Source organism: Carassius carassius, chromosome 24, assembly GCF_963082965.1.
Source record: "Carassius carassius chromosome 24, fCarCar2.1, whole genome shotgun sequence".
NCBI classification, from domain to species: domain Eukaryota; kingdom Metazoa; phylum Chordata; class Actinopteri; order Cypriniformes; family Cyprinidae; genus Carassius; species Carassius carassius.
In genome coordinates this window covers 10,858,591-10,876,126 of record NC_081778.1, presented here as the reverse complement: position 1 = coordinate 10,876,126, position 17,536 = coordinate 10,858,591, and the positions used below count along the sequence as shown (strand labels likewise).

Genomic DNA, 17,536 nt, shown 5'->3' with positions numbered 1-17,536 from the left:
TGATCCAAACCGTTTGGCGGAGGCGCGGAGAGCGCGCGCGCCCAACCATTGTCAGTCACGACTAACCGATCCATGATTTATTAGAAATTTATTTATTGAATGGCGGATTCGGAAATATTCACTTTAGTACATTTGGCGTGCAATACAATAACAATATTAAAATAGCGGGCCAAATCTGCCAGGCCACAGGGAATTGTCCTGGTTCTCCCGATGGCCAGTCAGTGCCAGGTTTCCACAGACACGCAGAAAGTGCTGGATTCATAGATTGTCATTTTGCAGCTCAATATTCACAGACACTCCCATATCGCATTTTGATTTAAGTGTAGCTACTGACCTACTTTTGATTTATTCTTCCAAAATGTGGCATATTCCGTCCGCGTTAGGCGTTCCGTTTTTATGACTGGATTCTACGAACCAGACTGTGTTTTCCGCATCGCGGAGATTATGGGCCATATGTCTTAGTGCAATTTGGGAAAGAAATAAGCTGTATGAGGATGTGTAAATATTCAAATGTAATCCCCTTTGTAATCGTTAAAATTTTCAAAAGTAACTGTAATTTAATTAATCATTTTTTCTTAGTAACTGTAACTAATTACAGTTACATTCATTTAGTAATTAAATTACGTAACGCCGTTTTTGTTATCTTGCATTGTAACACACAGCATTATTCTATGTGGTGAAAAAAACTGGAGAAGAAGAAGGGCAGATGAATACCGAAGCTAGAGAATCAGAAATATATTTCTCCATAGCCTCCCTCTCTGGAACAGAGAGTGAATATAATTCGCCCTTAGGCGGAGTCTTACCTGACAGTAAGTCTATGGCACAGTCATAGGGACGATGCGGAGGGAGAGAAGCAGCACAAGACTTACTGAACACTTCCTTCAGGTCGAGGTACTCCGCAGTCACGTTAGACAAATCCACTGCTTCCTCCTGAAACACAGACACAGAAACAGACGGACAGGCAGACACAAGACAAGACTCATGACATTTTTTACTCCAGGCCAAAACGGTACGCAGTTGCCAGTAGGGGTGCATCGAAATTTCGGCCGCCGAAAATTTTCGGCCGAAATAGCATTATCGGTTTCGGGCCGAAATAAAAAAAAAACAGCCGAAAACGTAAACCGAAAATGAATGTCACCCGCCCCTCCCATCCGTGAGCAAGCGCTTAGGTTTCACTCACGGTCGAGCTGTTATCACGCGTCTGCCTATCAAAGATTAAGCATGTCAAAGGGCTGTCACAATCAAAAAAAGCTTGTCACAAAAGCTGCACAATCGATCGGACCAACCAACACAAGTTTCGAAAACGAAAACAGGGAATCGATTTTAACGGCCTTCTCTCGGAGCGCGTCCAGCTCGTCACTATACGCTCGCAGCGAACGCGCATCACACAGCAACTGCAGGTTCTGACACACACACACACACACACACACACACACACACACACACACACACACACACACACACACACACACACACACACACAGAGCCTATTAGTGCATAATATCAATGTAGCCTTCAGTAATGTTTTTCATTGATGTTATGCCAGTCCACATTGCTGACTTGTGCGCGTCTCAAGCGTCCTCTTTACGTCCTCCTAATGCCTGTTTAGTTGTCGGTGGATTTGCCTATATTTGGCGTTGAAAAACGGATCAACGCCAAATATAGGCAATTTACTAACGATTCAATGAACACTTTGCCTATGTCTCAAAAATCGAACAGGATTTTTTTTTCACAAAAGTGACAGCCCTATACGAGAGGACACCAAAGTTGCAATATGTAACATTTGTTCTGCAAAAATCTCCAAAATTGTTGATTTTTTTTGCACAATTTTAAAAAAAACTATTTTATTTGATGGAACATAAAACTTGAAGAATAATTATTATTTATATTTATTGTAAAAAATATTTTATGTTTTGTTATGTAACTGTTAATAAAAGTTTGATTATTATATTGTGATTTTTCAATTCAGATCCATTAAATCCAAGCAATATATATATATATATATATATATATACGTTTTTAAAAGAAGCCATTTTCGGCTTCAGTTTCGGTTTTCGGCCAAGTGCATCCTAAATTTTCGGTTTCGGAGTGGTTGCCATACGTGATGAGGTTGATGTCTTCAGTCGTGAGTGAAATGACGGTTAGTCTTTGGCCATTGAGGGCGTGAACAGCGATCCTGTGTGTGAGTGGTTTGAAGTGAATCTGAAGTTGTTGTGCAAGTGCGTAGTCCATGAAATTACCCTCAGCCCGGGAGTCCAGAAGTGCTTGAGTGTCATGAGTGTGTGCTGACCATCTCAGTCTTATCGGGAGGAGGGAATATGTAGATGAGCTCTTCTCGGAGGAGATCCCACCCGATAGTAGCCTCATGCTTACTACCGGGCTTGGCCTTTTAGCGGACAGATGTAGGCGTGATGAACGGCCCCCCCGCAGTAGAGGCAAAGGCCCAGGGATCTCCGGCATTCTTTCTCCTCCCGGGAAAGCCGAGCTCGCCCTACCTGCATGGGCTCATGATCGTAGAGGGGGCTGGGCTCATCTACCCTGAGTGCTAGCTCGATGAGTCCGTTGAGCGAGGTCGGAAGGTCCATGGCGTAGATCTCCTTCTGGACGTGGTCAGCCAGCCCATGCAGGAATATGTCCCACTGTGCCTCCTCGTTCCAATGACACTCTACTGCTAGGGTGCGGAGCTCAATGGAGAAGTCCGACACAGATCCCTCTCCTTGCCGCAGTTCAGCCAGCTTTCTAGCCGCCTCTCTCCCGGCGACGGCCCGATCGAACACCCGCTTCATCTCCGTGGCGAGTGTCTGGAACGAGGCACAGCATGGATCTTGGTTCTCCCACACCGCCGTTCCCCATAATGCCGCCCTCCCAGTGAGCCACGACAAGACGAAATTTTACATTTAGCTGACGCTTTAATCCAAAGCGACTTACAATTGCCACATATGTCAGAGGTCACACACCTCTGGAGCAACTAGGGGGTTAAGTGTCTTGCTCAGGGACACATTGGTGTCTCACAGTGGATTTGAACCCAGGTCTCTCACACCAAAGGCATGTGTCTTATCCACTGTGCCAACACCACCCCCATTTTAATTACAGTTGGTCTGTTTTCTTCTGCAGTTTTCCTCGTGCAACTAAATTTGTGAAAAAAAAACAGTTTGTATTTCTCTCGATTTGTGCTTATATGACAAAAAATAAATAAATAATTGAAATGACAATAATCGTGATTAATAATTGTAATTATATATGTATTAAAAAAAAACTAATTATTGTGATCAATCATTTGAACATTGCCATGCATCCCTAAGTAACAGTGTGGATTTAGTGCACTGCTTACACATACAGTACATGTAGATTGATTATCGGTATAAAGTCTGGTTCACTTTGCAATTTATTATTTTCCTGTCTTCCTGCTGTCTAGAGCAATCAGACTGACATGGAGAACAACCAAACACAGTTTGTTTTGTTTGCACAGTTTGAAGCATTTAGGTGCATGTTTGTTTGAAATATCAGAAAACCTAGAAGAAACATCGAAAACTCTGCAAAAATGCGCATGCATAAAACCTCACAAATGCTCACTGAGATGATACAGAAGGAACAGACACAATACGTTTTCATGAAATTCTTCTGGCAGGATAATTTTTATTTATTAAAATATCTCACAGTTCACTGATGCATTCATTATATGTTTAGCTGCAGGACTACACTACTTTGCACTACATTTTCCGGCATCTTTGCAGAATTGCAGTATGAAGAGTGTAAAAAGTAACACATCTTTAGCAACAGTGTGAAAGTGAATAGCACAACACCAGTATAGTGTGGACAAGACTCCTATTTCAGGTATTTAACAAAAAACTCATTCATAAAACCCACTGATTTCCAGGACGATGGAACTAAAAGTTCAATAATTCAAACTTATTTCCAGTTTTTAAGGCTTAAAGGCTTATCAAGGCTTCATTACCCAGAGGAAAAACCAGTGCTAAGCCCCATTCAGTATTAAAAGTGTGAAAGATTGCTTAACCCAAGGTTAAAAGTGGCCTGGGGGTAAAAAACAGTGTTAACCCAGGGTTAATCGCAGTGGGTAAAACCTTTAAAGAGGACATCGGATGGCCACTTTCCACTTGTTGGTATGATTCTTTAGAGGCTTGAAATGTCTGCAAAATATTTTGGTTAAAATTCCTCTGTGGTCATGTAAAACAACACCCTTTTTACCTTGTCAAACACAGCTCTGAACACAGCAAACCGTTTCGGTGCATGTCTCTTTAAATGCTAATGAGCTCTGCTCTCCCCAAGACTGATTTCTTCTTGAGGTGCAGCTGGATCATGAACATCCTTGAATTTGAAGTTTTTAGTCAGTGGTCGTTGGCAGGGATTGTGCAATTTGACGTCATATTACTCAGAAAATCAAAACAGTTTGATAATTGAGACTGTTAAAGTTTTTTGGGGATTAAAGAGAAAGTAGTGAATTAATTTTTATCAATGTAGTGTGGTTGTGTTCACACACTGCTAAGACACATTAAATGCAAAGTGAATTTTGCATCTGATGTCCCCTTTAAGTATATTTTCAGCTAATTAGCTATTACAGACTGCAATATGCAACTTACAGGTTAAATGCAACCTCATAGGTCAATCTTGAAGTACAGTACTGTAGAGCTGAAGATCTTTGCCTGAACCCGACGGGATGAACTGAACCCGATGTTACGATTTCACAGAGGAATTATTTTATTTCTTTATTCCAACTTCCAAGTGGTCTAGTCTACGTTAGTTATGAATAAATTATGTTAAAACATGTATAAATGACTCATTCTTGACAAAAGGCAAAAGAGCTGTGTGCGCGCGCACATTTGAATAATGTCGGGCTGTAAACGGGTTCAGGCTTTTAAAAAGCTGTCAATCAAAATGTACTTGTCGGGCTCGGGCCAAAACCTGTCAGGCTCGGGTCCTGTCGGGCCTAACTTTTAAGGCCCGATTACAGCTCTAAAGTACTGTATGTCAGTTCATTAAAGTGAAGCAGACAACTGAGGTCACACTGGATTTAGCTTTGTGTCGACAGGTAATCTGCTCTGTACCTCTGATCAGAGAGAACCACAGCAGATGTAGGCTCTGTCTGTGTTTTCCATCAGGAAAGATGGTGGCCTTATGGCATCATTGTGCAATAGGTGTCAGTCTGAACTAGGAAAGCACACCACATTTTCCTGCAGCTGGACCGGAGCAGCAGACTATGTGAAATTACACAGCCAGGCCTCAAGGGCATGGAGAGGAATTTCAAAAGAAACACAGCAGTATGCTTCATATTGAGATTATATTAAGGGAACCGAATGCAGTCGGGAATGTGTAAAGGGGCCGTTCGGAGTGTAAAAATCATATAAGGCTGGCAGTGTAAGCTTCAGCTTTACCAGCAGCAAAAAAAACCCTGCTTTGTCTTGCGTATTCAATGTCTTCAATTCAGTCTCTAAACTGGTAGTTTTTTCTCTTCTTTGCTGTATCTTCTTTGCTTATAAGCCTGTTAGACTCTATAGCCAGTGCTCTTTTATGTTAGGCAGTTTATGTGCATTCCTGACTTACTATTTTTATGATAATTAAGACCACCACAATGATATACCCTGCTTTTAAACAAACACTCTTAACCCCTGGAAAATGTTAGTTCATGTTGTAAAATTTCATGTAGTGTGACTCCTGCAAATTGAATCCATTTAAAAATAATAAAACAAATTTTTTATATAAAATATATACACACACAGACACACGCTCATATATATATATATATATGAGCGGGTGTATAAAGATGTGTACACTCAAGACCCTGATATACTCACTGCAAAGTTATGTTTTTTCTTACACACACACACACACAAAATTTTGACATGGAAAAGAGAGGTTAAGAAAACATCTTATTGTAGCGATATAGTATTTGTATATTTTTGATTTCAGCTCTGGAATTCGGCATTCCAGTCAAGTAAAGTCATGTCATGTTTAATTATATACCATTTTATACAAAAGATTGCTTTAAAAGCAGCTTTACAGTATTTGGCATGAAAAAATGATGTCTGTGATGCTTTCAATTAGAATGACAACTTCAGTTTCTATAAAGCAGCTCTCCAGCAAACTTTTCCTGGAAAGTTTGCTTTGGCAAGATGTTTCAAATTTTGTTCTAAATGATGTCACACTTTTTCTTTTTGTTTGAGGTATAACCGGCTCTTTACGTGTATTTAAAGTGCACAGCCACTCAGTTACTTATACAGCCACTTATACAGTTTATTTATGACTTCATAAGATTCATCAGATTAACATTTTTACTATTAAGACTAACATTAGTGATTTAGACAAACAGAAAGAGCTGCTTTTCAGTCCAGACTGAGTCTGTCTATGAATATACCACCCATTCTACAAGAGGTTGTTGACTTGAGAGAAAAATAGCTGCATTTACAATCACTAGCTCAGTTTATCATATTTGTGTATTTTGCCCTGTGTCTCTTGTGGTAAGATTGTGAGGGAAGCCTGACTAGACTTAATTAATTGAGTTTTCACAGGGTGTGGAAACAGACAGAGCCACCTGGAAGACTAGCATTTAGCCTCTATCACTGTCATTCTCCATGTGAAGGGCAAATTAAATCATATTAAATTACAATATAGATTTAGACCTTTTAATGCTGCCATGGACAGCATTCTAATTTCTTAGCCTCTTTGCTTCCTGTCTTTGAATCATTCACCTCAATTTCAGTCAGCAGTAAATGTTTTCCTTTTATGTACTTAAGACCTCTGCTTGCCAAATCCAGCATATGTGTCAGTACTTTCTCTCTGCTTTCAACTCTGTGACTTGGCAGCTGCGTACAGCTGGCAGTACACTGTTTGTAACATACGAGTTGGTGACGGTGTGCTGAGAGAGAGAGACACAGTGTGCTTGGCTGCTTGGCAAGCCTGTTAGAGTGAGAAGAGTGAGTTGGTTGGGAGTTTCAGAGTTTCCTGTCCAGCTGTATCATTGGCACGGGCTGAAAGAGGGGGACTCAGACCCTCGCACAATACAGCACTTGTGTTGCAGTCCGGGAACTTAGGAATGCGGCTCTCGCCTTCATATGGCTTACAGGAGTTTGTTTTGGAATGAGAGATATTATCCAACACACTCTAAACTTCACTCGCTCACTCCTTCTCTTTTCCTCACTTATGTCTCTCTCACTCTTTCATGGCTGTCCTCAAAGTAAAGAAAATACAGTGACTTCAGCCTGAAATCTGAGATCTGACTGCTCCACCTGCAGTAGTGTCTTTTAGTTCGTGACTTTTTAGTCCCTTCATCCCTTTAGCAATTTTGACTGAAGCTTTTCCAAGCATTCCCATGCTATTAAATGCCAGGAATTTCCAGATACCTTCCTAAATCACGTTACCCATTCATTAAACTAGTTTTCATTAAACTCAGGGGCGTGAAAATCACAGGGATCAAAATCGTTCTCGCTGGAAGATGGATTAAGCAACAGAGACCCTCACTTTGATATGATAGAAAAATGAGAAAAAAATGTATGCTGGAAATATTTTAGGATTTGATATGGTGGTTGAATTTGACCTTAAAAAAATATAAATGTGCTATTGTTATGAATCAAATGTTGCTCTGGCAATTATACTTTTGTACCATCTATACAGTTATTGTATTGTTAACAATTTAGTATAGGGACCAATTCTCACTATTTAAGTTATGCCTTTTATTAATATATTGGCTGTTTATTAGTACTTACAGTATAAAGCACATATTCTGCATGACCATATTCTACATCCCTAATCCTACCCAAGACCTAAATTTAACAACAACCTAAACTACAACTATTAATAAGCAGCAAATTAGGAGTTTATCCAAGGCAAAAGTCATAGTTAATGGTTTGTTAATAGCAAGAACTGGACCTTAAAATAAAGTGTGAGCTTTATATTTAGATATTTGTGTGTGATTAGCTAAAATAGGCAGTAGTCGTAATGTAACAGAAGTAATAATGTTCTATATTGTTTTGTACATTCAGCTGAAACTGATTTTTTTAAATAAAGGCTCCAAAAGTAATTCTAAATAGATGCCTTTTATTATTGGTGTGAAGAACATTTTAATAATCTTGAATAAAGAACCTTTAATAAAGAACCTTTTCCACTATGAAGAACTTGCAATGGAAAGGTTCCCTAGATATTATATGTTCTTCATGGAACAATAGATGCCAATAAAGAGTGAGTGCTTGGTGGGGACTCGGTTCTATAAACATATAGGTCAACCAATAATAAACATTAGATTTAATGGCAACTTAAAGTTGAAACTTCATTGGTTCACATTCCACTCTGGTTCACATGGCGGTGACTTTCAGACAAGCTGAATTACCATGTTTAATATTAAGTTCTAAATGTGGAATAAAAGAAAGAGAAAGTGAAAAGGAAAAAAATGTGCTTTCAACGGTACTATTGTAAAATGTGCTTCATATGAAGCTGAAAATGTGCTTAATGTTGTAACATCTGAATGAACTGGAATATTATTCACATGATTGATTCAACTGACAACATTAAAGGTACAATAGGAGATCTTTGAAAATCAGCCTGATAGCACTGAAAGGGAACCTCCCAACCTCCCTGCAATCGCTGTCCAAAGCCACGCCCCCCTGAATACATTTATGCTCACAGATCAGAATACCAGAGACAACATTACTACAATAGGCTACATCAGCGGTTCACAATTCCAGTCCATGTTCTGAAGTGAAGGAAACCCCTGCTCAGGGAGTAGGGAGAAATGAACACGGTGTAGGGATCACATGGATTGGACACAGTTCATTCACGTAGCTCGAGTTGGTCATCTGAATCAGGTGTGTTAACTAAGTGAGACATGTAAAATATGTGAGCGAGCACTGGAATTGGGAACCGCTGGGCTACATCATGTGTCATTAACCAGCGAGAAAACTTTAAAAGTACTACAATGCCAAGAAGGAAGACCGGGTTGTTGATGTTTGTCTGCCATTCTAGCTCTGTTTGCACAGCATGCGTGAATGTGGTAATGACGTCTTCTGTCTGCGCAAACAGGGTGCGCAGAAGTATGCAGATACATACGTTGACAGGCAGGTAGTAAAGCTATTTAAAATGCTTGGACCGAGCGTTTTGATTGGACGTACATTTCTTGGTCCTATGCCTTCCACAGAATATATAAATACAGATAAATAAATTTAAACTACTTAACTTAATGATTGCTATTTGGATGTGAAGAGACTTTCAACCAGTATAACAAAAAAAATATTTTGAGAAATGTACGTTTTTCTTGTCCATTCAATCGAAGTCAATGGGGTCCAATGTTGCTTTGTTCTCTGCATTCTTTAAAATTTTTATTTTATGTTCCAAAGAAGAAAGAAAGTCATACAGGTTTTGAACAACATGAGGGTGAATAAATGATGACAGAGTTTTCATTTTGAGTGAATTATCTGGATCAGGTAGAAATAGCTCCTTACGGACTGTCCAGACTAACATCAATGCACATTAAAATCCACTGTTAGTGCAACCTGTCTACTAAAAAAAAAAAAAAAAAAAAATTAATTATAAAAATATAATGTAATCATTATATATTTGCAGATATGTCTAAAGCTCACATGAATATGTTCTAGATCACTGAGATGACATTTAGCTTAGCTTTCACACACAGCCCTTACGTCACTCAAGTTCAGTTATTGTAAGCTGTCGAGGTTAAACAGGGTTTTTGTATCCCGTCTTCCTGTGTGTTCTCTTTCACGGTGAGCGATGATGCCTAATGAAAGCCTATGCTTTGTCAGGAGACTATGAAAAATGTGAAGAGTCAAACAGAGGCTGATGTATGTTTGAGATGTCCTAAACGGTACCCACGGCTGATCACAGGCTCTGGCTCTTCTATGGCTTTATTTAGTCTTCCATTGGCTTTCAAGTCCCATTTAATCTCCCCCTCAGTGCCTCTGAAAACAACACCCGCTCCAGCCTCCTGTTATTCTACAGGCTTTGAATTCGAACTCTTCGTTCTTTCTGGGTTTTTATCCTGCATGAGTAACCGCTATAAATTTTAACCTTATCACCTGAGTGCCATTATTTATCATCCGGGTGAATAAGAGGTTTCGGATTACACACAAAGGTTCTTGGAGTATTATCCAATCTCATTGTCGGATCCATTGGCGCTTTTGTCGACTTTAATCAAGTACACACACTTACAGACAATATCCATGCTTCAATTCAGTGTTTGCCTTCTACAATATAAGAAATACAATCTCACATAGGTGCTCAAAGTGTGGCCCGCTGTTAATGTGACTGGTCCTGTTGGTGATGATTTGTGATTTGCTGAAGGTTTAATATGGATGGAAAAGTTCAAGGCTGAGCTCGAGCAAGTGTGAATGTCTGTGGGACATGACAAGGTCACTGGAGGATGTGATACCAACAAGGCGAAAAATAAAGGGTCATAGATAGTTTGGAAATATTCAGTATTCCATTGGCCATCTCTCTTGACAACAGTGATAGACTCTTGCATTTGTTTGCTGACCGTGTCTGTCCATTTGAACCACCTCAACCTTAAAGTATTACTTCAGAATGATAAACCTTTTGTAACCTCCACAATGTGTAGAGAAATGACAGATGCTGACTTTTAGATTGGTTTTTAGCGCGGTTTTAGTGGGTCATAGAGCTTCCAGAGAGTTTTCTCCTGAGGAAGAGAATCAAACATTACTTTCCTTTGAGGTTGTTTCCAAGGAAACAGAAGTGGGAGGAACCTTGGGCAGGAGTTTTTTTTTTGTTTATGTCTTCAGCATAAACCAAAGTCAGTGAAGATTTTCTTCTGTGTTGTTTAGAAATGGGAAAAAATAAGTTTTTATTTGATATGTTAATGGTACTTGAGTGGTGTACCTTTTTTGTAACTGTGATGATTTCTTTGAGGTCATTTCATATGTATGTGAATGACTAAACATTTTTCTTTCAAGCAGGCTCATTAGATTTTCAGATACTTTTGTGATTAAATTGGACGTTTTGGCTCTGAATGTTTTGCTTGTGTTTACCTGTGCAGGTACTGGTCTCTGGTAAGTCCACTGCCTTAAATGATGACATCTATTTGGATGACCAGCAGTCTGGTGACTATCCTTTAGATGATGATGACTTCACTTCTGGTTCAGGATCTGGTAAGGATTGATTGTATAACTCCCAATGATTCTAAAATAGTCAATTTTATTACTATTTTGAGGCATCTCCTATCTCAAGAGACTACGATTATGATATTATGATTATTATTTAACAAACCCCTAACATTGGGGTGGAAATGGTCTCTACAAACAACTTAGTCTCAAACTGATTGGCAAAGCAGCACAGATCATCAGACATACAGTACACAAACCCTGGACCATGACACCTTGTGTTCCTCCTCAAAATCCACACTTTGACGACAAAGTGGCACTAATGCAGGGTAGTAGTCTGCTTTGGACCCTTCTGAAACCTAAAATGACAAATGCAATATCATTAATAAAAAAAGACTGGACACTAGCATGCAACCGACACCACCTCAAGTCCACAAATACACACTAAATGTGCCATTTGTAACAGGGCTATCGAAACCCATGGAATGGCTATTTTAACTTGGTCAGGTATCTGTAGGCAATCCAATCAAAACCTTAGCAATTGCATAGAAATGTCCTGGCAACCACCCAGAACACACGTGCATTGTGCCAGTGAGTAATACTTCATAAAAAAAAATCAAACAAGCCTAGTCTAATTAAAGTAGTAATGTTTATTATATCATTATTAAAGACAAAATGCTATTACGATGCTACTAAAGCTGCAATTTGGTACATTTTCTCAGTCATCTTACTAGTGTACAAAGTTATGGACTTCTAGGAGAGCACCTCATCACCTCATTACCTATTAAGTTATGGACTATAAAATCATTAAATAATATTTATAATCAACCCACAGAGCCAGTGTTGTTGTGTCTAAAGGTTGTGTGATATGTTGTTAATAGAAGGGCTGCTAGGTGGTTGCTAGACAATGTTGCCCACCCTGTGAGCAGACAGATGTTTCACCTGCAGTCAAACGCGCTCAGCCAAGACCACCATGGTCACTCAGCAGATGTCTGCTCCATACAGAAACTCTGCATTATTAATAAGTCATTTCTCTACCTCTTACTGCTGTACCACAGTGCCTTGTACCTGGCACAATTACAGTGCAAAATTGAGAGAACGGTTGAAATATTTATAAATGTTATATATTTCATCTGTCTCTCCTGGAAACACTTTAAGCACAATTGTGCTGATCGTGCATATTCATTCTGCATGGTTATATTTATACAGAACTGAAATTCCAAGAAAGAGAGAAGTTTGGAGCATTGAAACTAACGCTCAGGCCATTATAGTCCCATCAGACCATAACGTCATAAATGAGCAAGATCTCATATTTTCAAAATTGACTTACAAATGACTAGTTGCATAATGATCTCAAGAGAACCCTGTATGATCAGGCTGGTTTTAGGTTTACTAGACATGTTGCTAGAGGCCATTCAAACAGAATGCATTTTTGCATTTAAAAAAGAGAGATGCAGGGTTGTGAAATGAAAATAAAGCAATATCTAGAGATGCTTTTTAATGTGATACCGTTTTTAATGTGATTGGTACAAAATATGCAAAGTGCGAACACAGTGCCCAAACATGTTCATCTGGTGCATGTAAAATCAGCACAGAGGAACACAAAAACACATGTGTGAATGGGAATCAATGTAAAAAAAGTCCTTATGTTTAAGACCTCCAGATAAAACTAAAGATATAAGATATAGGCCTATGCACTCTTTAAGCAACATCATACAAGTAAAAGTGCTGTCAAAAATAAGCATTGTCTTGCACAGTATTGCCAGTGACTTTTTGCTGTGTCAGAATGAACAGTTTTGCATCCCAGAGCAATAGACAATAGTTCCCATTCTGAATGAAACAGTTAAGTGAATTATTCAGTGACTCTCTCATGAAGTGAGATGTTCATGAATGATGTTCAACTTCACTTTTAGACCCACACTCACACTTCTGCCATTCTGCAGTGCGTTCCACTTCATGAAGTGGACGAGGAAAGCTTATATGGGCAGACCCTCGACCCCTTGATTTTGACAGAAGGAGCATGTCTACTTCACGTGTACTGTACACTTCAGGCCGCTCAATATACCACAATGCAGTTTGATTGTGGTCGTCACCATATATTGCGTTTTATTTACTCCCATCCCAAACATCTCATCTCAACTCTGATATATGAATTCTTTTTTAAACATTCTTTAAAACAGATTCTTTAAAACAGTCCTAGCATATCTGTATACAGAATGCTGCATTAAAAAGATGAAGTGGAACATAGCTCTAGTCAATTAAGTAAACGATTCCAATAACTCACTCATAAATAGTGTCACCTGTCGTCACCTACTGGCACTCAAGTGTAGCTCCAAGAAAGAGTAAATTACCAACCCCCCCCAAAAAAGACAAGCTGACTTATATGTGAAAAGACAGTGCTCTGCCAATCAAATGCTTGGAAAATAAGGAAAACTTTATTTTGTTTAATTCTAATCAAAATTTTTTATTTCTCACGCATCTCTTTAGGTTCTAGTGACACAGATGATGATGAAGACACTTCCACGGTAATTGTGCGGTACCCAGAATTCAAAGCAGGGTCCACTCAGGAGCCCGTCTACAGCAGCAGCCCCAGCTTGGAGTCATCCATCAGCATAGACACATTCATTGATTCAGACTTCGGACCAGAGGTGCAATTGCTCGTCCATTTCAGTCATAAAGATTCTGACACTATCAAAGCTTTTGCTGACTTCCACTGCTCCGAAAACCTGCACAGCCTGCAAAACTGTGACAACTTGTGATAATTTTGATATTGCCCCTTTTTGACGCTTACACTGACCTGCTGTCCCTCACAGTTCTACTGAACATCACTGTTATGTTGAATCCTTTAGTCTCGTTATTGAATCTCTTCACTTTTTCCGACACTATCTACAAGCTGAACTGTTTTTTTTTTTTAAGTGTCAGCAGTTTGGATATTAAGCTGTCTTTCTCTCTCTGCCTCTTTCACTGTTTATTAGATCTCTGTCTATCAGACAGAAAAGCCTCAGGTCACTGTTGAAGCCACCAGCTCACCGAGTGCTGTACAAGATGCTGACCCGCTTCATGAGGTTCGCACAGAAAATCTCTTCCAAAGGACAGAAGTGTTGGCAGGTATGTTCAAAATGAACAACATGTAAGAGTGATTCTTCAATTAGGGGAACTTTTTAGCTGCCTATTAAGATAAAAAAATGCTTTAAAAATGTAATAATTAAAATTTTCACAATTATTATAGTTTTAATTGATCTCATTTTATGGACTATTTAAATGTTAATTTGCTATAGGGTCTCAGTATTGGGCTCATCCTCAGTCCAGACCAACTAAAATATCAAAAAATCAAGAAAATTCTGCTTTGTACATTTGTCTTAGACCTTAGACCTTAAAGCAATTAAGTTTTAATATTAAGTATTTTTTATATATTTAGTATTTATGTGTAGAACCATTAAAAAAAAAAAAAAAAAATCATGGCATGCATTTTACAGAATAATTGTAATTTTTTTCCAAAATAAGTTTACTTTCGGTTATGATGGAAATGAGAAGTGATGAGTTCATATTTCTGCAAAAGCAGCAGAGTGCCAGTTTAAAAACTAGAAATATAATAAACTGAAAAATTTCTCAAAATTACAATTTATAAATATTGACCAATTTGGTAAATAACTAGTTTATTTATTTTTAACGTACCGCTATTTGTCTTGTTGTGTTAGAAGGTTCAAAGCTTATCCATGATTTAATATTATTGATATTATTATTTGTCATAAAAAATAATAGATTAGAATAGAATAGTATAATATAGATCAAATAGATTTTTCACCTCTGAAGTAAGCAAAAGTACCTATTATTGTAGTATCACCCCAAACCATTCAGCTATTTTTAATAAATTATGTAAGCTGACAGACCATTGTTGTCACATTTCACTGATATTTTGATTCATTTGATTTGCTTCTGTGAGTTTTTGTTGAAGCATTTGAATATGATGTGTACTTGAATATGACTTTACAATAGACATTTTTTGACATGGTCTCTTTTTTCTTGTTGCAGCTGTTATAGCCGGCGGAGTGATTGGCTTCCTGTTTGCCATCTTCCTCATCCTCCTTCTGGTTTACCGTATGAGAAAGAAGGACGAAGGGAGCTACGACCTTGGAGAGCGCAAGCCTCCTAGCTCTGCCTACCAGAAGGCTCAGAGTAAAGAGTTCTACGCCTGAATGACCAATCATTGCCAACATTAACATTGTTATGACAACCAACTCCTCTAGAAGAGTAATGGTGGATCTGTAGCTCATCAAGGGGACACATTTTTATGGGGGAACCTTTACTTATTTGAAAATGTAACATAAAGTCATTTTGCTTCAGAACGCCAACCGGGGCTTGTACAGTATTTTCTTTTTTTGGAATCAAAAACATCAAAGATTGTTTCTCTATGGTTTTTGAAAACAGTTGTCAGTGGATGAAGGTAAATCATTGCTCACAGGTTTTAGTCATTGACTAGTTTGTAACAGTAGAGGTACGTTTTATTAAAGAACAAGACAAATCCAGGGTATAAATCCTGGGTTAAATCTGATACCTTTAATTTCCCACTGATTACATTTCAGTAACATATCTCAGTGTGGACTTTAGAAGTAACTTAATTTTCATCTCATCATTTTTGTAAAGGGTTTTTTCTCCCTTTGATTGTGCCATTATGTTCTTTAGTCAAAATGAATGTTTGTATTTCCATCTGGCTGATATCGAATCACTTAAAGATCACATTTTTAGTTTTTTTTTTTTTTTTGGAATGTTTAAATGTATTTTGTTATATCATGTTTCTTATGTAGTCGGTTCAGTGTTAAGTCCCTGAAAGTTCAAATTCTAATTTGCCTGAAGCCAAGAACACATTGTTCTATACTTGTACTCGTTTATTTTCTCTCTTTTCAGGTCAAACACTCATGCAGGTTAAAGGCTCTTAGTAAAATCAGTTGTACTTGAATGCACTTGGCTGAAAGTCTGCAGCATTACAATTCATAAAATTGCAGTAATTTACTTAAATGATTAAAATAACTTAAATGATAAAATAAGTTTGTATTGCACAAAACAGCTGATCAAGGTCAAGAACGTTTTGTTTGTTGAAACTATTCCCACTTACCCAATGCTTGAAAAAAAAGAAAGAAATGTCATTAGAATAAGATCTTCTATGACAGGTTAACATCATTTACCCAGTAAAAGTCATCAGTATCACTGATTTTATGCCCACACTGTTCTCAATCAGCACATTTTCAACGTTCACTGTTGACTGGAACCATAATGAAGACCATTTTTCTTTATTTCATAATATTATCCCTCATGCGGAAGCAGCTTTTGCAAAGATTTCTCCCATTGTTCTGACTCAAGCATATTCTGCTGAATGTCTCTGACTTTCCAAAGACTCAAACTGTGTTGTTAACAGAGAAGGTGATTAATAACGTGAATCACATCTGCTCATTTTTACTCTTCTTTTCATGTGCATTTCCATTGTTTCTTTGAAAGACCTGACCATTTAGAGTCAATGACGTCCCTGTATATGTTAAATATACAATAATTTATAGAATATAATTATTTATATACTACATATTATATATAATATGTTTGTTTAAAAAAAAATCTTTGAAAATGTATATTCAAAAATGTTTTAGAAACCCTTGAAGTGCCTATACTGTTCTGAAACAGTTCTACAGGGATTTGGGGACATTTGTGCATTGGAATGATGTTAACATTTGGAACTGGAGAAATGTGATGAGTGGTAATGTCACAAACAAACAAACAAAAAAACACTACTGAATAAACATTTTCTCAATGGTATTTTAATTACTTTTCTTGTACATTGACCTGGATTCAGCCTGTGCACTACTCTTTGGAGAAATGCTCAATATATGCATATATATATATATATGCATACCGAGTGGCTCTCTTTGGACCATCAAACACACTTTGGGATTCGTCCTTAGATGTTAAAGCTCTGACAGGAAAACATATTAAATGCTCAAGCTGCCACAAAGGATGTTTCCAAAGGAATCTCACACTTCGTAGACACAACACCTGTCCACAGTATAACTGTTCTAGAAAATATACCAGAAACATAAGAGGAATTGCACTAGTCAAAATTAACATGTATTTATTCTTAAATTTACTTAATGACTAATTCGCCATGGGTTTCAAAGTTGTATCATCAAATCAAACTATTGGGAGGAATTTTTTGTAAATCAATATCAATAAATTTATCAATGAGTATCTGCAAATAATGTTCATAGCCTATAAGCACACATTCACTCTGAATCCTATGTCTAATCTAAAGCCTTTGTAAAGCCAAATCACATTCAATAATAAATTACATGAATTTCTTAAATGATAGTGAAATTTGACTTAAAATGTTGAGTAGTTTATGTTAGTCATTTTCTTAGGCTCTGTTGTAAAACAGTTGTCAAACAGGCTATAAGGCCTACATGTTTAGCAATAGA

The 17,536-nt window shown here is 37.9% G+C and overlaps 1 protein-coding gene across 1 annotated transcript in view; it reads left to right on the top strand.

The window, feature by feature from the left end:
* Positions 1 to 16,228, top strand: part of LOC132102782 (syndecan-2-A-like) — a 32,681-nt gene extending 16,453 nt beyond the window's left edge. The window contains exons 2-5 of the mRNA XM_059507429.1: positions 11,012 to 11,123; positions 13,563 to 13,723; positions 14,051 to 14,183; positions 15,108 to 16,228. Of these exons, the coding sequence (XP_059363412.1) occupies positions 11,012 to 11,123; positions 13,563 to 13,723; positions 14,051 to 14,183; positions 15,108 to 15,271 (570 nt within the window). The 3' untranslated portion in view covers positions 15,272 to 16,228. The remainder of the gene's footprint in view (positions 1 to 11,011; positions 11,124 to 13,562; positions 13,724 to 14,050; positions 14,184 to 15,107) is intronic.
* Positions 16,229 to 17,536: the final 1,308 nt, after the last annotated feature.